At 36.1% G+C, this 24,785-nt stretch overlaps 1 protein-coding gene across 3 annotated transcripts in view; it reads left to right on the top strand.

Annotated features, from left to right (window-relative positions):
* The window catches only part of CNOT6 (CCR4-NOT transcription complex subunit 6), a 57,739-nt gene extending 33,766 nt beyond the window's left edge, over positions 1-23,973 (top strand). For all 3 annotated transcript variants that reach the window (XM_026696555.2, XM_087924328.1, XM_087924327.1), the window contains exons 8-12: positions 10,364-10,518; positions 13,020-13,174; positions 14,872-15,102; positions 16,571-16,773; positions 20,026-23,973. In XM_026696555.2, coding sequence (XP_026552340.1) covers positions 10,364-10,518; positions 13,020-13,174; positions 14,872-15,102; positions 16,571-16,773; positions 20,026-20,238 — 957 coding nt within the window. In that variant the 3' untranslated portion in view covers positions 20,239-23,973. The remainder of the gene's footprint in view (positions 1-10,363; positions 10,519-13,019; positions 13,175-14,871; positions 15,103-16,570; positions 16,774-20,025) is intronic.
* The last annotated feature ends 812 nt before the right edge of the window (positions 23,974-24,785 follow it).

Genomic DNA, 24,785 nt, shown 5'->3' with positions numbered 1-24,785 from the left:
TTTTTTCTTAACTGTCATGGACAGATTTTGTGGACAAATAGGTAATCTAGTATTTTTAATCTTATCTTTTATGTGATGAACTTACCACTAGAATTCTGGCATAAATAGTAACTCTTCTTCATAATACTTCTTTATCTCCTCGTTTATTGAGGAAACTACATACTATAGGTCCCAAGTTTCTTAAGAGCTATTCTTTATTGGTCTGGATTTTTCTGATCTTCTCTGATACTTACTGTCAAAGGGAAATATTTTGCTCTATGAATATAGAAGCTTTTATAGCTGCATATTTTGTATATTCAAGTACTTGATGCATCACTAGCTGTGACCAAATAAAAAAATATTGAAATTGCTAATGTGCTAAACTGAAAAGAATTGCTCAGACTTGAGCTTATGAATTTTAGGGTCTAGCTGCCATTCAACTGGATCTTTTGTAAGTTCAGTGGACTCTAAACTAAATTCTTGATTGGCTGAAGTAACAAAATATTTTTTTTTCTTTTTGTAAGGACTGTTAGGGCCTACCCTGCGATCATACAAATCCTATGTATTAATTGTTTTTGTATATTATATTGTTCTTCCTTCTCCGATCTTCTAATTTTACTTTTCACTTAAATGGTTATTCTATTGCTGACTGATACCCTTACCTTTTTGAAGCTTTAGACTATTCAATCAGTTACTATTGCAATTAGTTTAATTAGATCTGCACCTGTGTGCTTTAGATAGATAATGTGCTTCATTTCAAGCTCAGTACAAAAGAGACCCATATTAAAGCAGATTGAATTGGAACCTCCTCTTCACAGCAGAGAGTGTCATCTTTGTATTGTTAAATAAACCCCTGAGACATGCAGGCAGCATGCAGAGAACAAAGGGAGCTAATCGCTCATTGACAGTCTTTTTATCAGCACCTAGTTTTAGCAGTTAACAAACATTCAGTTCTTTAACAGAGCAGGCCTACTGTTCCTCTGGAAAGACCAGAAGAAGCCTAGTTACCCAGTACAGATACATTGTGTGTTCATTATGAAGCATTGTTTTTCTTGTTACAAAAAATACTTCAAAATTATTGCATTGCAACTTAGCATTGCACTTAATAATTCTCTTACTAGTGTGTTAATTAGGGAAAAAGAGATTGCACAAGTACCATAAAATAAACTGTTCTTTTGCCAGCAAGAAATAATGAAAAGCTCACAACCAGACAAAGAATCAGTCACACATATACAGGGCTCAAGTCAAGAAAAATTAAACTAAGCAGAAGCCTAGCACACACAGAAAGATAAGAAAAGGTCACTGAAAACCGCAAAATGACATTGTCTCTGTTCTGACATTTTTAAATATTTTGGAACCCCAATACAGGCAAAAGAGGCAAAAGAGAACAGACAGGTTGCTTAAATGTACCAAAACTTAACAAACCAGCACAGTGCACAGTACTAGTAGTCTTTGCATTTTACATAAGCTCAATATCACTAGCAATATGCAAACACATATTTGAGTTACCCTCATGCAAAGAAAGACACAGCAATAGTTAGGCCAATTCCGTCAGTCTGTATCAGGGGTATCAAATTCAAGGCCCACAGTCCAGATGTGGCCTGTGGGGTGCTTAAATATGGCCGCCCTCTGCCAGTGAAAGCAGGATACGGAGTTCCATTCTTGGCTGTGATGACCTCCTGCAACCTTCTGCGTGCGGCCCTCCCAAGCTCTGATTTCATAGGCAGAGGGTTGCAGAAAGCCGTCACAGCCGAAAACTGAGCTCAGGAGCCCATTTTTGCTGACAGAGCACTTGGGCCACAACATGCACCAATATGAGTGACGTTGCACTGGCCACCCCACCCTGACCACCCCCCACCCCCTAAGATCAAATACACCCCTGATGTGGCCCTCAATGAAATCGAGTTTGACACCCCTGGTCTATATGTACTTTCAGTTATCTATCACTCTTAGGGCTCAAGTTTGATTTAAACTAAAAGCATCCAGAGGGAACTAGGGGAAGGGACCCTAATCCTGATATAAAGTGAGAGCTGAACTTATGTATATAAATTGCATGAAAGGATTAGTGCATACAATGTGACAGTTTTTGTCGTTCTGTATCCTGTCGATACCTCTGGTTTAAACCATACTGGCATAAGTTAATTTTGGGACAGTTATGTATAATTTCCTTATAGTAATTTATATGAAATTTAAATATTTCTACATTCTTAGGCTCTCAAGTTATTTGAATAGTGCCAAAACAACAACAAATACCAATCAATTTGCTGACGAATTTGTCTAAAATTTGGAAATAAAATGTATTGGGAGAATCCTGTATAACTTCATTTTCCTCACAGAAGCTGTCACAGAACACAATGGCTTCAAGAGGTAGTTTTGAGGGTTTTGACTGTTCAGAGCAGTACAATTGGGCAACAGTTGTGTGTTGTAATTGGGTTCTTTTTTCCAGCCATTTTCCAGTGTAGCCAGTCATGTCTTAGCTTTTAATGCTTTAGACTCAGGGTGGGGGGTGAGGATACAATAAAACACATATAATCAGACAGAAGAAACCTGCTCTAAGCTTTATGCCTAGCAGTCTACCAAGTTCCTGCCATTAAAAAAAAAAACAGCGACTTTGCTATGGAGAAATTAGAGTTCATGTATGTAGGAGAGAGAGAACTCTGATTTATTTTGCACGTAAGTATTGCAAAGATATATGTGTGCCTGTACTTTATACAGAAATGTTCATATTAGTAGTCTTGACATATAGGCAGTGTTTTGGTTTGTTGAATCTTGATATACATGGGTGTGATGTGCGTACTTTGATATCTTGTAAAGTTAATGATAAGTGTTCAATTATTTCTTCAGCCAAGCAATCGGGACAACAAAGTTGCTTTTGTTATGCTTGCATGTGGTACAAGGCTATGAAAGGAAAGGAAGGAGGAAGGAACAGTAACTTCTAAAATCAGATAAAGGAATTGTTTAAAAAACAAAACCACCAAATCACAATGTGGATTAATTAATTGAAAGACATTTTAAAGAGTTGAGCACTTTCAGTACTCTATTAACTGAAGAGGTTTATTTAAAGAACTTGAAAAGACAACTGTCAGGTTTGATAGTACATTCTAATTTAATCTAATTTTTCAGTTAGATAAGAGCAATATTTCCATTGTTTCCCGTAGGAATTTATGCTATTAATAATATTGAATAGGCCCAATTTTCTGCACTTTTAATAGTAGGTAGCATTCAGCACACAAATCTGTTCCATCTACACTGGAACCATGAGAGAACAGAAACAAGCCCCAGAGGTTCATTATTTCATATGGTCAGAATACTTAAAAATAGAAAACTCGTGCTGCTAGGGATTTTATTCCAATTTGGCAGTAACTTGAGTGTCAGCGTTTATATCTGAAGTTGGCACACTTTGGGGCTGTTGCAGGTGTATTATCCAACAGCAGAATTTGATCTAAGAGTTTTTAGGCTGTCAGTATTTCCTGGACCATATGCAGATAATATTGCAGCAATGTGTGGCAATGTTATCTTTTGAAATATGGACCACAAGAAAGTGTATATGATACTTTGCAGTGTGAGCTATGAAACCTGTGGGATGAGTCCACACCCCTTAGGTAATTTAGGCAACCAGAAGGGAGGTGACGGAATGGATATTATTAATGCCTCTTTGATAGAGGAAGTAAATGAAAGAGGGGTTGAGTTGCCTGTTCTTAAGAGACCCTCTCTCAACTGGTCATGTTACTCAACTTCTTTCAGGGGAAGACTTTTTTATACGTATAAAATTTTTATTTGGGTTTTCACAAAACATAATACAAGTAAAATGTCTTTGTTTGAGAATAGCATGGTCCTGGGTTATCATTTCTCCATACAGACACAAATTCAATTTCATATTCATCTTTGTGTTCTATTCCATATCTTATTACTATTTTAACATTTTCAGCTTTGTTCGGGTATTTTCCCACGTCATTGTAGTTGTGCTTTTAAAGTTGTAGCAACATTTCGGCAGAATCTCATCTGCCATCATCAGGCTTCTGTATAGGCTTCTGATGATGGCAGATGAGATTCTGCCGAAACGTTGCTACAACTTTAAAAGCACAACTACAATGACGTGGGAAAATACCCGAACAAAGCTGAATGCCATACATGTAAGTAGGCGCGAAAACTTAAGAAAATGTATGTGTGTGTGTGTGTGTATTCTTAAGTTTTCGCGGGTACTTACATGTATGGCATGTAGCTACAACTTTAAAAGCACAACTACAATGATGTGGGAAAATACCCGAACAAAGCTGAATGCCATACATACATATATTTTTCTAAGTTTCAATATCTTTCTAATCATTATATTTATACTTTTGTCTGTCCTGTTTCAATTTCATATTTTCTTTTCTCATTAAACAAAATTTTCCCCTGTAGTTACTGATTGGAGTATGACATCTTTGCATCTTTTAATTTTTATCCATTCAACTCTTATTTAAACTTCAATTTATACCTTTACAATTATAACATTCAGTACATAACTTCCAGTCAAATTCTGCTTGGTACATTCTTAAAATACACAGATACATGTAACAATAATAAATAAAATACTTATTCTATTCCAATTCAGCTCTATCATTAATGTTAGTTATAATCTTTGACATCTTTAACATTTCTTTTCAATAGAATATCATACTTCTAGGAACACTTATAATATTTCCATATTTTTTTCATATTTCTTTCATATTCCTCTTCACTTAAATTTTTATAACACAATAATAATTAAAATGTTCCCCTCCTTTCCTAGTTTCATTCTCTCATTCTCTTTATTTTATTTATTTTATTAAACATTCCATTACATTACAATGAGTATTTTATCTATCATTTTAATCACACTTGTTTCATATTTCAAAGTTCATTTCTATTTCTAATATAACAATACTATCTTATGTACCCTTGCAGAATCCTGTTTTCAGTTGAGTTTTCACCCATTATCTCTGTGTCTTCTAAACAGGCTTATACCCTTAATCTTTGTACATTTTCCCTGTTTCTCTAAGTCCTGTTTCTGTCCTTTATGATTTCTTTTCCTTTCCCTCTTCCCCCTCTTCTTCTCCCTTCCCTTTTTGACCACTTCTCTTTCTAATTCCGGTTCTCTCTTCTGTAATCCTCTCAACTGTTTCTTCCTAGTATTATAATTACTTTTCAAACTATTCTTTTTGGGGGTTGTTTTTTCAAATCTTAAATTTTTCACTCTCTTCCCCCCCCCCTTTCCTTTCTTTTCCCCGCATAGAAATACTTGGTCATTGAAGATGGCTTCTTCTTTGTCCCGCCCTTCTTGTTCTACAGGCATTTCTTGTTGTTTCACATAGTTCAGGATCTCCATTTCTAAAAATTGAAATATGAAGCCAAAAGAACCTCTTCCTTCTTATGCATCTTCTTTCTGTTTTTTAAGTTCCATTCTCAATTCTTCCAAAAGTGATACCCTTTTAAAAACTTTTAAACAACCACCTGATTAATTTTAGCCCTTTAAATCCAATAGCCAAAAATAAAAAAATCACCAAGTAATCCAAATAATCCAAAGCTGTTTCTTCTTGCTTCTTTTTTTCACTTTCTCTTCCTGGGGTTCTATTATCTTGTTACAAAGTTTCAATTAAATGTATCTTTTAGGAATCTTGTTAAAGTTTCACTGTTAATTGCTTTCACTTCCAGGTGGTCTCCTCCATTTTTCCGGATCCCACCCTTTTGTTTTTTTCCTTCTTTTAAAAGTTTTTGAGAATCCGGAAATCTTTATTATCCCCTTGACATTTTATTTTTAGCTTAAATACCTGTTAATGTCAAAGTGGATTTTTGCCGGTTTCTTGCTTAGATCTCTTAAGTTGTCAATATAGGGAAGAAAAGAAAAAAAAACCAAATCCTTTCCCTTCCCTCTCTCATTCGCTGCTTCAAAGTCTTCTTTGGGAGCAGTGTTATTCTTTATAATTCAAATTCCAGGGTACCTTATATTGTTGCTTTTTCAGTTCGACTCGGTCAGCCAAAACTTTCTCTTCTTATCTTCCTCCTGCACATTTTTTCCCGGTCAAGTTCTTCTTTGAGGTGGCCATTTCTGACCACCGCTGCAATCGCCTTTGGGAAAGGGAGTAATGGCCAGCTAGGGAGGAGAGATGCGACTCTCCTTGACCCTGCTGGCAGTCTCCCCCTTCTTCACCATTTCTATGGGGTGGCTTTGCCCCGAAACCAGCCGGTTCGGGGAGCTCCAGCAGCGAGCACAGATTGAAACTGCGCACGATCACGGATTTCGGTCTGTGGTCAAAGAAACTCAAACCGGAACCTGGACTTCAAGCATCTTGCCTTTTAGGGGAAGATTTTGATGGGGCTTCAATTGCAAATTGTTCTAGGTAAAGTGGACTGACTGAATCCCTTAGAATAAATATTCGGACTTGGATATGAGACTAGGACTGTTCTGGCTGATTGAGACTAGGACTGTTCTGGCTGATGAACTTGTACAGACTTCAATGAAGAGAGCACACCTGCCCAACTCCTATTAGATAGATCCTTTAGTGTTAGGAATCAGTCTGAGTCTTTAGATTCAGAAGCTGAAGAGCTCAGCCACTGACCCTGAGGTTAAACTACGTACAGGAATTAGCTGAAGAAAATGCTAAGAAGATACAGTGCAGCTGAGTCAGCTGACCCAGTTCCTGAGTTAGGCAAACTCCTAAACCCAGCAATGCACCCCAAATTGCAAAGAGAAGACCGAGTGAAGTCATATCACAATGAAAAAAAAGAAGCATGGCTCAGCAAATTAATCAAAACGATAGTAAGGGCTATGCAATCCCCCACCCCCAAATCAATCTGCATGCATGTTATTTATTTATTTAGTGTATGGCAAATGCATGGACTTAAAGTGGTTCAAATGTTAATGTCCAGTCAACCCAGCCATTCAAGGACAGGGTGGTCTATGTGGAAAAAAATCAGACATTGTGCTGGTGTAAGCTCTTGATGGACATTCGGACATGATGGGATGGATATGTTGTCAAGGAGCATCACAATCACACTGTGGGATAGTGACAAGATCCCACTTAAACAATGATGCAATCATATATCAATGCTTCTTTGGATTGTCTGGATGAATTTTAAAACCTGATCATTCTAAGACCACTTATGAATTGACCTTTTCCCCCCTTCTCTGGACTACAGTTAGTTGTCGTGTTTTCATTCCCTAAGCAGAAAGTCTGCTGTTTGCAATGTGTTTATGCCACTACAGTTAAGGATTTATGACTACAATAAAAACCTTGAGTTTGTATCACAACCGTCTGTATATGTGCAGTTGGCAGTACAAGACAGATTGAAAGTAATTCCTTTAATTGCAGTTGTTGACAATTGAAAACACAGCTTTTCATCTGATCATACAAGCTATACAGTATAGAATATACCCAGCACCATTTCAAAAATGTCCTGCAGTAGTGCCTGAAAATGCTTTAGCCTTTTTAGCCCAGTGCAATTTGTATATGAGTTTTTGCCTTGAAAACCTCCCATACACCATTTTTCAAAAAACACCAGTTTTTACTATCTAGCTCAGTAACAAAATGGGTTACACCTCCATAGCTTCATTGTTTAATTATATTGAGATTATTCTGGATCCTTCAAGAATTTCACTGACCTCATGTTTGCTGAAACCTTCATTTTGAACTTTTCAAAACACTCAACTTCTTTAACCTACATCTCTGAAAAAGTGCACCATCCAGATGGTAAACCCCAGGCAGAAAGGTTTCCAAGAACTAAATGAATCCTTCTCCACCCAGACTATCCTAACCCTGCTGAACCATTTGCAATGGAAACTAAAGATTCTGATATCACAATAAATGTTATTTCAACGAGAAGAGAATATATGTAGCTCAGGGTAGAACCTTGGTGCTCTCTGAGCTTGGTTGTTTGCTGGCAGATATTTCATTACCTGCCTAGGTAACACCCCTAAGAACTGATGCTGTTATCTAGGTGGGTAATGAAACAATTGCAAGCAAACAACCAAGCTGAGAGAGCTCCGAGGACTTCAAAGGTTATTTGGCTACGAGCTGCAACAAAAATACAGGGAAGATACTTGCTTCCCTGTATCTAGCCTATAACTAGATAAAATTAATTTTATAAAAATAGCACTATATTGTCTGAGACAAGAAACTCTTAGCTATGTAGTTAGCCTTTGAAACTTGGAAGCATTTACTGGAAGAAACTCAAAACCCTGTTGAAGTTGGAATGGATCACTGTAACCTGGAATACTTACAAGTAGCTCAGAAGTGCTATTAGCTTTTGTCAGAGACCAACCAAGGAAGTGCACAAGGCTTTTATTTCTACTACCTAGACCCTGGACAAGTGTATCTGTTCTTCATTATTGACTTATCAAACTCAAAGATGTTGAACAAAAGTGTTGATACTTTTTCTAAAATGGTACACTTTATACCTTCCTCAGGCTTGCCGACTAACTAGCTCAATTGTTCCAGAACCACACCCCCAGCTTTATGCATTGCACAAACATTTTATTTTGGAGCATGAAATCTCATTCACATGAGAACCAGTTTGGTGTAATGGTTAAAGGCACTGGACTAGACATCCAGGATATTCTGTGCTTCAGTCCTGCCTCAGGCATGATCTGGGCAACATTTGGTCACTCAGTGCTAGAAGGCTGAAAAGACTGCTTGTTCCATGCCACGTTTTTCATACCAATGCTTAAGTCAAGCCTTATTATGGGTCACCCAAAATCCAGTAAATGGTAAAAAGGCTGCAGTCATGCATAAACTACTTTGCTATTAACAAAGTAGTTTATTAATTCTATGGGCTACAAATATAAATGTAGCATACATCCACAGGAATAATATCTTATTTTGCAAACTGGGTAAACTACTTTTTTTATCATTTGCCTACTTTAAATCATAAGAGCCAGCCTTCAAATCTATGCAACTGGAAGTCTAAGTGCTTAAGGACCAGGTGCTTAAGGATCAGATGAGGAAATGTGCAAACTTTTTGCTGACTGACAGAACTTGGTCCCACTCTTTCAGTTGGTCTGGTTATCATCAGATACTATGAGTAATCGGTTTAGATCTGAAGGAACACGTCTGTGACTTGAGGGGTTTCCTAAGGTCAGGACTTCTGCTTGAGTAAAGTAAGGAGGCCTTAGTCATAGGAGTTTTGCCCAGCTTTGGCTGGCACTTCTATTGTGGTAGCCTCTGAGTTATGAAGCCCTTAAACTGTGCCTTCTGCCCCCATACTACTGTATTTAGCCTAGGGGTGTCAAACTTGATTTCATTGAGGGCTGCATTGGGGTTGTGTTTGACCTTGGGGGGGCATGGCCAGGGAGGGTGTGGCCAGTTCAACATCACTCATGTCAGGGGTGCCTGTGGAGCGCTCTGCCAAAGAAAACAGGCTCCTGAGCTCCGTTTTCGGCTGCAATGGCCTCCTGCAACCCTCTGCCAGCAAAAACGGAGCTCGGGAGGGCTGCACACAACCCTTCCAAGCTCCGTTTTCACTGGCAGAGGCATCATGGGCTGTTCTTCGCTGTTTCCAGGGTGGCCCTGTGGGCCAGATCTAAGCATCCCGCAGGCTGGATCTGCCCCCCGGGTCTTGAGTTTGACATCCCTATTACAATGGGTGTTTGAAGATAATTGAGAAACTGTAGTTGGCTGAAAACATAGCTGCTGGCGAAATCTAGCACTTAGATGTTAGGATTATAACATCTGATGCTTCCATAACTTCAGTGGTTACTAGTAGACTGCCAACTCCAATGCATACTTCAGTCTTGAGCCTATAACATTCTTCATGATTCAGTTCTCATGTATTTTCACAGCTGTCTTACTATAGCAAGAATCAAACCATTCTGCCTATTCATCCCAGGAATATATGCTTACAGTGTCTACAGAAAGTAGAGAGGTGATGTAGGAGATGACCAGGTTGAGCCTGAGGGAGAGGTCAAACATGTCATCAGTCTCGACCTTGAAATCCATTGACTCTTATCTACCGCCAATTTGCTTTGACAGTTAGTAATTCAGATTCTTGTAGAGAGCATTAGCATACAATAAACCATTTGAACTTCCTGGACTCCTGATTTCCTGCGCTTGACAAGCAGTCCTTCTTGATCATGGCAGTCCCAAGGTTATGGAACAACTTACTTCCACAAAGCCATTCATGTTGGTATTGGATTGCCTTTTGGGAGGAGGGTATATTTTAATGTTTTTCTGGTTTTCAGTCAACAGTTTGCAGTTAATGTGATTTTTGTTTTGTTTTGTGGGTCTCGGGTGTTTTTGAATGTTATGTTTTCATTATTACTTTGTAAACTACCTGGAATCTTTTTGAATTGGGTGATATTCAAATATTCATAATAATTATAAATGAATATATTGTATTCAACTAATTATTTGCTTTTTTTATATTTTAGGAGGTTGAAACAGAGCAGTACTACAGTTTTTTCCTAGCAGAATTGAAAGAACGTGGGTACAATGGATTTTTTAGTCCAAAATCCAGAGCTAGAACAATGTCTGAACAAGAAAGAAAGCATGTTGATGGTTGTGCAATATTTTTTAAGACAGAAAAGTAAGCAAATGCTTTTTCCCTGGATACATTAACTTGCATAACAAAATCAGTTTTCCCCTTGCAACTAAAGCTATTTCTTTAGCTTTATCTTTAGTTAGTTTGCATTAAAAGGTCTTTTGATAAGTTACTGATTTAAGAATCTTGTAATACCTCAGCCGTTAACTGCAAAACTGTTCATTAGTGAGGTATGAAGAAAGGGAACTGTGGATTTTAAAGTAAGAATGTGCAATACATTTCAAACTGAGTTACCTCAAATCTGAAACATCCATGTTGGGTACAAAATGTCCCACACAAGGTTGTGAAATACCTGTTTCAGGTATGAGATGGGCAGTTTCAAGTGTTTGGGGAATATTACAAACAAGAGAACATAGTTAATTTGAGCTCAAAATACTTCAGAGCTATACAAAACAGCCTGTTCTCCAGTCAAGATGGAATACTGCATATTTTAATGAGGTGTTTAGCACCTGAAACTGTTGGAGTCAAATATTCAGCATTATTTTCATAATAGCAAGGAGATTTGATTACTATTAAAGAATCAGTATTGATTTTTTTCCTCCTCTAGATTCAGATGTTTAGAATTGTTTAGTATGTTGGTTGAAAGCAGTTTTTTGTTTTCTTTGTAGTTTGTGTTTGACATGAATGTGTATTTGTAGCTGAAAGATCTCCTATGTTGAAGTTACACCATAAGAGTGCTAGTGTAGCATGGAAACTGACTGAGCTATGAATTGAGACATCTTTGTTCGCCACCTTGAATTATTTTTAAATTTATTTGTAACGTTAATAAATGAGAGATACAAACAAATAAATATAAAAATTCTCCGTTATAAGATTGCCAGGCAATCTTAAGCAGTTGCCTTCTCTTTTACTTTCAATCTCATTCTCTCCGTGCACAGTATGAGATATGATGCTTAAACAGTTACAGGTTTCTGAGTGTGGTATACAAGTAGTCCTTGACTTGCCACCACAATTGAGCCCAAAGTTTCTGTTGCTAAGTGAGACATTTTGTTAAATGAATTTTGCCACAGTTGTTAAGTGAATCACTGCAATTGTTAAGTTAGTGAAATTATTGTTAAATGAATCTGGCTTCCCCTTTGCTTGTCAGATGGTCGTAAAAGATGATCACATGATCTCGGGACACTGCAACCATCATAAATACATGCCAGTTGCCAAGCAGTTCAATTTTGATCATGTGACCACAGGGAAGCTGCAATGATCATAAGTGTGAAAAATGTTCTTAAGTCACTTTTTCATGCCATTGTAACTTTGAATGGTCAATAAATAAATTGTTGTAGGTCAAGGACTACCTGTACTGGTTAAAGTATACCAAATCAGAATATGGAAGATCCACTAAAGTCTATCCTTAGCCCTGGAGATTCTTTAGGTGGCTTTGGGGCAGTCACACTGTCTCAATCCAATCTATCCTGTGGTTGTTGTTGGAAAAATGATGCAAAGAAATATTGTGTTTGCTACTTTGAAGTGAAAAGGTCAAAAGGCAGCCTATAAATCTAATAAATAAATAAATAACCCTTTATATTTAAATGCTATCTGTTTTGGCAAAATGTAAGAGATTATAAAAATAAGTTTTGATATAATAGTTATGCCAATAAATTTTCGAATCACTAAACTATGTCTAACCTTGGTATTAATATTAATATACTATTAATATACTGAATCTTAATAGATTGTTCATCCTGCTGCAGTATACAGTACTGAAACACTAGCTCATTAGTGCATCATTAAGTATTATTTTCAAGGATTCACTAAAATAATTCTGTAACATTTTTTAAAATTCACTTGGTTTTCAAATGATGTTTGCAAGATAACATTATTTGCAAAATGAAGCATTTCTATTTTTAAAGAAGACTATATATACATCAGCTGTTACAATTAATTATAACAATTATAAACATAGCATTTTTTAGTTTGGACTACACTACAATTTAGTTTGGTCTTCTTTTAATAGGAATAAGTAAACTGTCTTCTTCAGCTTCTAATCGGTATATCCAAGTTGTTTTCTTGGCAGCAGTATGAAACTGGTTTGCCAGTACACTAGTTTTTTTTTTTTACTTTATTAACTTTATTAAATTTGTGCAGAACCCCAGACTTCCTTATAGATAGGCTATTTAGAGCATAATTGGTATAAAACTCCTTTAAAATTTTATATAGATTGGAAATGAATGCCAAAGTCTGACATCTCAGTGCATATGTTGATAACCTGGTTATTTGTTTCATTCTGCCAATGAATCACTCTTTTTTGCCTACTCAGAAATTCAGTCTGAGTGACCTTTACTTTATATGGCATAAGCTATCACTTCATTGCTCTTATCTATATTAAATACATTGAACTATCACTTCATTGCATTGTCCGTATTAAACAGATACATTTCACTATATCATTTCTATATTTTAAAAAGCCTTTTCTTAAGTAAATAAGATGCGCCAAGTAATTATTATTTTTTAAATGGGAAATGACGTCTTTGTTTCTGCCATGTTCTTTTAAGGTTCACCTTGGTTCAAAAACATACTGTTGAATTTAACCAATTGGCTATGGCAAACTCTGAAGGATCTGAGGCAATGCTGAACAGAGTCATGACGAAAGACAACATTGGGGTTGCGGTGCTGTTAGAACTGCGAAAGGAATTAATGGAAATGTCATGTAAGTTTGTTGTTAATCTGGTAGTAGACTGGACTGACTCATTTCTCACACACACACACACACGCACGCGCGCGCGCGCGTGCACACACCTACTTTGGGAGGCAAAAATTATTCAGAAGGCCTGTTAAAAAAACTAAAAAGATGAATGACTAATCAGTGGCTCTTTGAAGCTTTCTGTGTTGTGATTGATTTAAGAATGAAAATTTATTTTATAATACTTTTCTAGTTCTAGTCCTTACAGATAGTCCTCATTTGACAACCACAATTGTGAGCAGCAAATCAGTCATTCAGCAATGCAGTTTTTAAGTAAAATTGCAACTGTGGTAACAATCTCTCCCCCCCCATCTGTAAATGTCTAGAAACTTATTTTTTCATCATGTTTGTAATTGTAAACAGTCACTAAACAAGGCAGTCACTAAATGAAGACTACCTGTACTGCTATTTACAACATGGTTAGTTGGACATGGAACACCCCCCTCCCCAAATGTTCTTCACATATCAGAATTTCCTAGCTTTCAACATTACTAAAAGAGGAAACCTTTAATTCTTGTACCAAAGAAAAATATTTTATCTGACTCAGCTACAGCTGACAATCTTACCGTATCGTACACAAGAGGTGGCTCTACATCTAATTTTTGCAGTACAAAAGATCCGTTGATGTCAGAAAATTGAAAGTAAAAATGTAAAATGAATGAGTTATTACAGCTTGCTTTTCATGTCATCCTCTTTTCATATTTCTGTGTATGTTTTGTTGTTGTCTAATGAAAATTAAATCATATGTAAAACACTAAAATGGACATATATATAGTATTTCATGTAATTATGTAAGGATGCCACTTTTGAATTGCTTTATAAAGAACGTTGATCCCTTGTATTATTAGAGAACAGATTTCTTTGATAGTGCTACAACATATTCTTTAGCTATTCTTACAGTTTAGCTTAATTCTTAGTTTAATTCTTTAGTTATTATTTAGTACACAAAGGGGCAACTTGAATAAAAACAGTTGTAGAACAGTTTATTAGCATTTAATCCTGCCTCTAAGTAACATGGCACTTTCTTTTTTAATTGTGAAGATATCTCTTCTGCAAGGGAGACCATTGTCTATTCACGGGAGTCGCTGTGTGACTTAGAGATCTGATATTCTCATATTTCTGTTCATGTAGGCAACCTCTATGAAGAGAAAATGTAGAAGTTACATTAGAAGATAGAGAGTTCAAGCAACAATGAGGATCAGGTTAAAGATATGCTGCAGTCCTTTTCTATTGCTGCTGTTCCTTAGAGGGTGTATAATTATTAGTTAGGCCTAAATTCCTTTAGGTTTCTTTCCATTTACAAAATTATCACCTTGCCTCTGATTTTCTGAGCAGACAGTGCAAAAGACTAAAGGATCATCTTGGCTACATAGTTATAGATAGCAGCAGCAGTTGTTTTAAAGCAACACAATTTGTGTGCAGACTATCACCATGTGGCTTTTTGTTCTTGTGTTAGTAATGTAATAATGCCAACAAAAATGACTAATTTTTCTTTTTAAATGGTAAAATGGCTAGCTATGCTAATGAATCCTGGTTAATTTCCATTGACAGTCTCAATTTAGTTGCCCAGAAGTAGGTTACAGTAAATTAACCATTGAGATTCATACAGTACAATTCCATTCTTGCCTCATTGGATATGTTACTTTTTTTAAAAAAAATTTTAGCTGGCAAACCACACTCTCTAATGGATAAACAGCTGGTTCTGGTAGCAAATGCACACATGCACTGGGACCCAGAATATTCTGATGTGAAGCTGGTTCAGACAATGATGTTCCTTTCTGAAGTAAAGAACATAATTGACAAAGCCTCACGGAATCTCAGGCCTAGTGCTTCGGGGGAACATGCAACAATTCCACTTGTACTGTGTGCAGATTTGAATTCTTTGCCAGATTCTGGTAAGCAGATACATATTCTAATTAATTATTAGAACAATGATATTACTGATTGATTTTTTGTACAGTCTAACAGAGTTTACATTTTATTTACTGAAAAATCTCTGAAGGTGTAGGATGGGGTCCTTGCTATTAGGACTTCAGAAACTTCAAGCTGCTAAAGTCTTCTTGAGCACACTGAATGATCAGTTCTGAATTAAGGTTCAATTAGTGCTTCTAAAGAATAAAATAAGGCAGAAAGTGGAGTACAAAATTAAAATGTAAGAGGTGCCCAAGTAGTTGTACATGGTTCAAAATTCAAAACTATGAGTAGCAAAGGTCCAAAGCACTCTAAATTCTCTGCTTGACCATCACTTGTTCAGGTTCTGAGTTAAGCGGGCATTTAATTGAGGATGAGTGTGTAAAGCTTTTTATGGATTTAGTGTTTTGTATTAGATTTTTGTTCCACTTTTCCTCCACAGATATTCAATGTGACATACATTACCATTCCTCCTTCAGTTTTCCCCACAGTAATAATATTTTCAGTTAATTTGGTGACCTCAAATGACTCTCCCAAAGTGACCTAATGAGTTTCCATGGCCAAGGGTAACTTGAATCTAGGTCTCTCTAGTCCTAGTCTAGCACCTTAACTAATACATCTAATAAATTTAGTTTCAATTCAATCTCACTGCACCTGCTGGAAATTTTTCTAATCTCCCATATGTAGCATGGAATATACTGACCTTCATTAAAGCATTGCAGTATTGGTGAAGTGAAAGAATTTTGAAGACTGAAATTTGATATGAATACTAAGTACAGGTAGTACTTGATTTACAACTACAACTGAGCCCAACATTTCCATTGCTCCGCAAGACAGTTGTGAACTGAGTTTTGTCCCATTTTACGATCTTTTTTGTCACAGCTGTTAAGTGAATATAGTTAAATTAGTAACATGGTAACTTAACAACTGTCAGTCTGGCTTCTCTATTGACTTTGCTTGCCAGAAGGTTGCAGAAAGGTGATCACATAACCCTGGTTCACTGCAACTGTCCCAAATACATGCCAGTTGCCAATTGTCCGAAATTTGATTATATGTCCATGGGGATGCTACATTTTTGTAAGTATAAAAATGATTATAAATCACCTTTTCAATACCTTTGTAACTGCAAATGGTCACTAAATGAATGGTTGTAAGTCAAGGACTACCAGTGGTGGAGTTAGGCTCATTTTATTAACCTTTGACTCACAAACACATAGAACCTCACTGTGTCTTTAATTTAGTTGATTCTTCCAAGTCATACTTATTGCTTATTGTATAGAAAACAAAAAATACAATAAGCTGGTAAATATTTCCAGCTTCTTGGTCAATAAAAGCAGTATAAAAATAAAATGCATGGTAATATTTTCCTCTGGCTATGGTGGAGCAATAGTACTGAAATGAACACATTTGCTTTGTTATTAATAGTTCTTTTGTTAATTTACTTTGTAATAGGTGTGGTTGAATATTTGAGCGCTGGTGGCGTAGAAACAAATCATAAAGATTTCAAGGAACTGAGATATAATGAAAGTCTCACTAACTTCAGTTATAATGGAAAAAATGGAACTACTAATGGAAGGATTACTCACGGTTTCAAGTTGAAGAGTGCCTATGAGAATGGTTTAATGCCTTACACAAATTACACATTTGATTTCAAGGTAAGCTTGATTTTACACAAAGATTATGACTCCTTAAAACAAATTCCCATTGCACCAATGTTGCTTTAAGGTTTATGTAGTTTAGTGTGGAAAACTCAATCCAGAAACATGAAATGTGAAGTCAGTTATGGTGGGGATTAGGCATGTACAGGCTGAGAATGTGCAGTGCTTTGGAAATTGAAAAGAAAGAATGAATTTCCTGTTGTAATTATCTAGAAGTGTCCCCTAAGGTTCTGTTATTTCATATGTATATGAAGTTTCTGGAAAGGATTATCACAGGATTAGAGCTAGTTGTTGCTAACATGTTGTTTATTTTTATTGTTCTGTAAATTCAGGACATCTCAGGAAATCTTGAGCATTTCCAGGTTGTTTGGGAGAACAAACAACCTCTACAGGACAAGACATATTTGTTACTGAATGTGGGAGATGGACTTACAGTTTTGAAGAAACACTTATTATAAGTGGAGAGAATGGCATTTATTTTTAAGGATCAGGGGCAGCATGAGATTATCCTATTTGATTCATCATTGATCAATGAACAATCATATAGCATTAATGAACGGGTAGATCTTTTATCATTTCCATCTGATAAATCAGACCTGTCCCTGCCTGGTGAGAGAGACCTGGCTTTGGTGACTCATCTCCTATTGACCTCAAAGAAGCTCTTATTGCTTATCTTGCCAGATATGCATTTGACACTAGCGATTAATTCTGCTTTCTGTAGCTATAACAGATGGCCTCAGGAGATAAAGCAAGTTCCTTTCTTATTACAGCTTAGAGGGGGCCTTGGAAAATGCCTGAGTTTTTAAAAATAGGGTATAATGTTCAAGAAAGGGAGAATGGGGAGGGGGAAACCCCTTCCCCCACAAATAAGGAAATAACAAAAACATATTATGCTACACATAAAATCTTTTATTTCTTCAATTTATGTAGCTGTGTATCTCACTTTTATGTGATTCATGGCAGGTTGCAATAGAACAAATAAAAATGCATAAAATATTCAATATAAAAAAATAAAATGGATAGCAGCCAGCATAATCTAAACAATCATTCACACAGCCAAGTGATAGGTCATAATACATGCCCAGGACACCAGGCTAGACTCTAAAGGCAAGGTTTTAAGGCTTTACAAAAACCCAAGAGGGCCAGAGCCAATCTAATATGGGAGAATGATGTTCCAAAGGGTGGGTACCATAGCAAAAGGGCTTTTTTGCGCCCCTCCAGCCAATATTCCTTAGCTGAAAGTACCTAGAACAGGGGTCCCCAACCCCCGGTCCAAGGACTGGCACCAGACAGCGGCATGCCAGAAACTGGATCATGCAAACAAGCGAAGCCCCAACCATTACAAACTTAATGAGCTGCGGTGGCGCACTGGTTAGAGTGTAGTAATGTAGGCTACTTCTGCTGACTGCTGGCTGCCTCCAATTTGGCAGTTCAAATTTCACCATGAAATCAAAGTTGACTCAGCCTTCCATCCTTTTGAGGTGGGTAAAATGGGGACCCAGCTTGTTGGGGGCAATATGCTGACTGCTCAGAGAAGGCTGTAAAGCACTGTAAAACAGTATATAAGTCTAAGTGCTGTTGCTAATGAATATTAAACTGATGATAATGGATCAGAACCACATCATGTGGCCTAGTGTCCCATCATCTATTTCCTTTTCTAAAACAGATAGACAGCCATACTGGCAGACTTTGCTTCAGTGTTCTAATGTTAGGAATTTGTTGTTGCAATGTTAAATATTTTTGTTTTTAGCACGCCTTTATAAGCTACCCAGAGCCATTAAGCGGATGAGAGTATATTAATTTTTTGAATATATAAACTCAGATTAGGAAACCTATTTATAGCTAATACTCTTCATATTATCTCATTGATGCTTCTCTCATGTCTCTTCTCCTTTGCTATACTGATTTTGGAAAACAAGTCCTTGGCTCAGCAAGGTTCAGATATTGGATTCTGAATAACAGATGAACGTTTTTTCTGCTGTATTAGTTCAAGGCAATATTCTTATTATGTACCTTGGCTAAATTATTGGTATTTTTCAAGAACTACTGCTACTAATGTACTATGAAAGATGTCTGATGAATGGAGAATTTAGTTTAGCCTCCACTGTCTCATCTAGAGTCTAGAATTATCCGTAGCTAAATAATCTGATGTTCTCCAAATGTTTAGTTCCCAACCATCGTAGCTAGAGCTATGGGATTTGGTAAATTTTAGTTCTAAGCATTTTGAAAATGTTCTATTCTGTCCTCAGAAGTAGAATTTGACTTCTTCTATATCAGTATCATGGAGATTTCTGTTCTGCCCAGAAGCAATAAGCCTCAGTACTTCTGAAGTATAGATCTCATATGCCATCTGTTGAGATTATGTGAATGTGTCAAACCAACTCAGATTCTATGGCTTCTCTTACATCACCTCTCCTTTCTTGTCTAGAAATTGTTGTGTTTTTAAAAGTATTTGAAAAAGGATATTGTAACCATCGCCATCGTCACAAATAGCTATCCCACTAGTTTCACAATTGAGTTTATGTGACTTCCGTATCATGTGGCAACTATAGCTTATTTTCTTCTCTCCACACCAAAATATCACACCATATTATGTGGCGCCACAAACCTGATCTTGTTTTCCTGCAAACAAGAGTCTTTCTCTCATTGTGGATCTATCCTTTAATCAGAAGGTAATTAATCAAATTCATCTTCTGAAGTTGGGATCAGGGGCCATTTCTTAACATCACAAATATAAGACAATAGATCCTTTTAAAATGTCCCCTTTCAAAGTCCTGTAATTTAACCCCATTCACACATGCAGTGGTAGCCATTCTGATGCTGGATATGCTACACCAAGTAGCTAAGAAAGCATGGCAAAAGCTGTCTTCTCTGACTTATGTTTCCAGATATTTAAAGGGTTTTTACAATTTTATACCTCCCCTATTCGGTAGTTATGTGAGTTGATCTATTGCATGCATCATCTGTGGTTAGAGAGAACTGTAAATTAAATGTTATAGGCAGACGGGATTGGAGTGACAACCTGATAGCTACAAGCAGTAGAAATGCCACATCTGATTTCAAACTATAGGAAAATGTATATTGGAGTAGGCATTTTTCTATGTCTCAGAACTCTGCATAGGCCAGCCATCTAAAAATACACCAGTGGATATTTTAACATGAAATCAATGTGTTCATACAAGCCTATGGTTTATTAATGTAAAGATATTTATGCAGTTCCTTTCTCCTTTCTTTCTTTCTTTTTTTTAGGGTATTATTGATTACATCTTCTATTCTAAACCTCAGCTGAATATTCTTGGCATCTTAGGACCTTTGGATCATCATTGGCTAATAGAGAACAATATAAGTGGCTGTCCACACCCGCTCATTCCTTCTGACCACTTCTCACTTTTTGCACAACTGGAGCTGGTGCTGCCTTTCCTGCCCCCGGTAAATGGAATCCATCTGCCTAGCAGGAGGTAGTCAAGTACATTTTAGAGGACAACCTCGATGTAATTTGTAAAATTGTAAAATCTGAATATAGAGGAGTGAGGTATGGCCAACAGGGATCTTTCTTAATGATCTTAATTTTAAATCTAATAATTTGTTAAAGAAATAGTAAAAGCCAGGTGCTATCAGACACACAATTCTGAGCCCAACATGCTTTATATACTGTTAGACAGGGATTGGTGCATGGGCACCTTTCTTAGATTTGTTACCAATAATCTGTTTGTTTTATCCAATGTAATATTTCATGCCTTGAAAATAGGGAATTGCTATAATAAATTCTCTTTTGCACAGATATCTGTAGCACTACTTTTTGAGGCCAGTAGTTAAAAATCAAAAGACCATTCTTCCATACTTCACTCCCTTCTTTTTCAGACTTGTTTGTTTGTAAAATATAGAATTTGAATTTAGCCTTTATTGATTGTATATGAACAACAGAAAACCTGATTTATGAGATTTTGTACTTTAAAAAAAATCAGATTTGGAAAATGATTGTATTGTAAACTAAGGCTAAATTTTTATCTGTTTCATGTGTTATAAAGGCCAGCTTGTAAAAGAAGTTGCACCAGATTTTCTCTGCTAATGATTTGCACTGTTAGGGCTTTTAGCCCATATGTACTACTTCATTTTTTTAAATTGAGAACACCGCTTTTAAATCTGAATTTGGTAAATTCATAGTTAACACGCATCCATTTCTTTCTTTCTTTTCACTTAAAAGTGGCAACTTTCACTTGATTTCGGAACAGATAAGCTAAGCAGTGTCTGATTAGGCGTTTGTGGATGGATAGCACTCATCAGTATGATCACTCTAGCATTTTTCCTGTCAGAAGTGGGTTGGGCGGAACATTGTGTACAGCTCTTTAGTTTCTGTGTTGAGTCACCAATTTCCTATCTCCACTGTGCCTGCTTGATTTTGTTCTCAATTAGCACTGCCTGTGCATGCAGAGGGAACCTGGGCATCCTCTTTTATTTTTTAAAAAATAATGTTAACATTTTGTGAAAATTTTATGAAGATACTTTTGTATAAGCTGTGGCATCTATTTTGTTTTCCTTTTGTGAAGCATTGGAATATCACTTTTATGAACATGCTCAGATGGTGGGTACACAAATTCTAAGCTTCTGATACCCCTGCACTGCTTCTTTCAATGTTATTGCATAATGCTGTTTCTTTCCTAGCCTCACTCCCCCACTAAATACCATCATGTGAATTCCTTTTTCAATTTAACTGTATTCCTCAGTCGCCATTCCTTGAAGATTAAGTATACCGTCTTCTATTTTATGAAGCAGTGTAATTAGAAATGCTTTTTCAGTACAGGTTCCCTAGACAACATTTCAGATCAATCATTAAAGTGACCAAGTCCTTTTCTGTAAAGTGTCAACAAAAATAAAATTGTGTACCCACATAGTGCCATTAGTATTTGAAAGCTGTGTGTGTGTGTGTGTGTGTATATCTGTATACACACACATACACAATCTGTTCTAAAGGGGAATTTTATCGACTCCTTAAGAGGTGGACCTTCAATGTTACCTTATATAAAGAAAGAACTTGGTCAAACTGCTTTTGTTTCAACTGCAGGCAGAGAAATAAAAGCACGTTGTTGTATTGAAATTCAGAAAATAATGACTTTTAAAAAAATAAAAATGGATCTTAATAATTGAATATTTTATAAAGAAGAAATTATCTGCACTTAGAAGTGCTTAACCATTTTGTTTTGAAGAGAACAATAAATTTACAATGAATTCATGTTTAAAACATTTTAAAGTTTCAGTAGAAAAAGGGGAGATCTTGAATCCTTGTCTAGGACCTGATTTTTTTTTCTTTTGTTGTTGTTGTGGGGTGTTTTTTTGTTTTGTTTTGGTTTGGGTTTTTTTTTTTTTTAGTTATTCAAATACCAAACATGTCCAGTTTATAATCAGTACATCGGAATGCTGGTAACAATTGATGTAGTAGATCCAATGAGTAGTGATGTCTTTTGTTCTTTTGTTCTTTTTTTGGTTGGGGTTATTTTGTAAAAGTGTGAATAAAAGGTGTTTTACTCATCTTTCCTTAACAATGTGTTGGTAATGTATGTCATTATAATTTTCTATGACAGTGGAACCAATTTAGCTTGCCATATTTTGCAACTCTTTTGTTTCCTGATCATCTGGATTATTTAGTAGTATGTCCAGAAAGCTTTATAGAAGGGAAGCACTTATACATTTTATATTTCTTGAAAGGAGTTGATTTTTTTCCATTTAAGTTGGAGCTTGAGTGCACTTGGTAAATCTTAAAGATTTAAGCTTTACAAATCCATTTTCACCTTTAGTTGTTCTGTCTTAAATACATATCTGTATGAATTTGTGGCAGCATATTCAGTGCTTAGAAGCCTATTCAGGTGCTCTTCTATTCTTGCCTGGGCATATTGCAGTCTCAGAGCTGCTCAATTAAATTTTTTATGTTTGGATAAGAAGATGAAGAATAAAATCTCAGAAACAATAGGGCCCCTTTGGCATCAGTGGACCTTCGGTCAGATTCTGCAGCAATGAATCGAAGCTCACTTTGAGGAAATATTCTGCAACTTTACTGAATGATACATTAATTGCATCAAGTGTAATATTTTTAAATAATTTTCTGCATCAAACAAATTCAGATAATGAATAAATGCAATAAACAATGTCTTCACAAATGCTAATTTCCGGTAACTTTAACACTTTATTTACTTAAGATGGCTTTGGGTGTTGCCATAATATATGTTCAGTATTTCTTATCAGTGTAATCACATATATTAAGTCAAAAGCATAGAGCATTGCTGGGCATGAAGTGTCCTGTCCCTGTCCCCTAATTTAAGGAAAAAAAAACGTATGTCTATTTGGTTCTGAAATGTGCATACATTCAGTTGTTAACAGAACTTAAATGGAAAATATAAATGTTAAGGGATTTTGAAATGTTAAGATCACCGAGGAAAATATCGAGGATATGTGTGTAATTATTTTGTCCCTGTTTATTTGTGGGTTTAAAACATAGAAGTCTCCATTGTAAAAACTAACCATTCAAAATGCAGACTTGCACCCACTTATGTAAATCTCTGATAAAATTATATGAATTTTGCTGTGGCTTAAATATAGAATAGTAGGTTCAGATGTCAAGTTCTCACTTCATCCATAGGACAAAGAACTCAAAGACAAAATAATTGCACTACCATTTTTCAACAGAGTTAATCACTGCAAATTTCCAAGTCAAATTTACTGCTTAAGTGGTGAGTCTGTTTATTTTCCCATCGAGCCTGACACAGTATTTTCATATATGTTAACTCCTGATATACTTTTCAGTTGTGTAAGCTTCTTTAAAATGTAGGTATCTTGGTATGTTTAAGTAGTGTCTAAATTTTAGATAGTCTCTATTCACAGTATTTCTGTATAACGTGTAATGCACTGGACTAACTCTTGTTTACCATATGTGTAACAAAAAAAAAAAAACCAGCACATCATCTGCACTAAGCTCAAAGAATGTTGCATTTGTCCATAGGCAGCTCTTCAATATGATAAATGGGAAATTGAATATGGTCTGATGGTAAACAAGGGCTTTTACTGTTCTCTTCAGTGGAACTTTCTTCTTGGTCAAATTTTAACTAGCTAGTATTATATTTATATACAGGGTTGTCTTTTTTTTCTTTACCAATGTATTTTCCTACTCATAGCTGACCAATAAATTCAATATCTGTTTCAAATCTCCTTGAAGTCTAATTTTCATGATTCATCTGTGAATGAATATAATTTCATTAGATTGTTTGATTGTTTTTACAGTAAGGGTGAATCTTTGTCTTTAGGAAGATCTTTGTTTGACACACCAAATTCCATTTAATTGACCAGAACAATTGAGACTGAAAATGCAAATAGGTGCACTTTGAATCGTTAGATTTCTAACGGACAGAAATGGCCTTTCCATTTTGTTTGCTTTTTGCCTTTCATTTTTGCCATTTAATCTTATGATTGCATTTTTAATATCTATGGTAAATTTAAAAAGGAACCGTGCATCTGATAAAAGGAGTATGAATGTTGACCTGATTATTAGACTACAAATAGAATGGCATATATTTTTCAAGAACAGGAATAGTGAAACATTGTCAGATCTGTCATTCAGTCTGAGAAACAAGTTTCTTTCAAGGGGTTTTATGGTGAGGAACTTGCAAGATCTAGAATTTACATTTCTGAGAACTTCATGCTTTGAAATCATTTCTATTCCTATAGGATTGTTACCTCTGCTGTTGATAGACAGCTGTCAATCATGGTAACAACTTGTATAAATAAATTTTGTTAGTCTCAGCCTCTCTTCTGAATATGGTCACTGGTAAAGGAGCAGATTAGGAACATCGATTATGAGAATGATCTTACCACTCTTCCGACATTTTCTAGCCAAATGTTAGACCAGCGGTCTCCAACATTTCCACCTTTGTGGACTGGCGGCAGGGGTGAGGAGAGAATAACTCCACTTGTGCCATTTGCACAAGTGGAGCTGTGCACACAAGCCCATTGGCCCGCTTCTT

This window comes from Pseudonaja textilis, chromosome 2, assembly GCF_049901715.1.
Source record: "Pseudonaja textilis isolate UNSWEBS1 chromosome 2, rPseTex1.2, whole genome shotgun sequence".
NCBI classification, from domain to species: Eukaryota; Metazoa; Chordata; class Lepidosauria; order Squamata; family Elapidae; genus Pseudonaja; species Pseudonaja textilis.
Note: the sequence above shows the minus strand (reverse complement) of the source record. Positions and strands in the feature narration are given on the sequence as shown.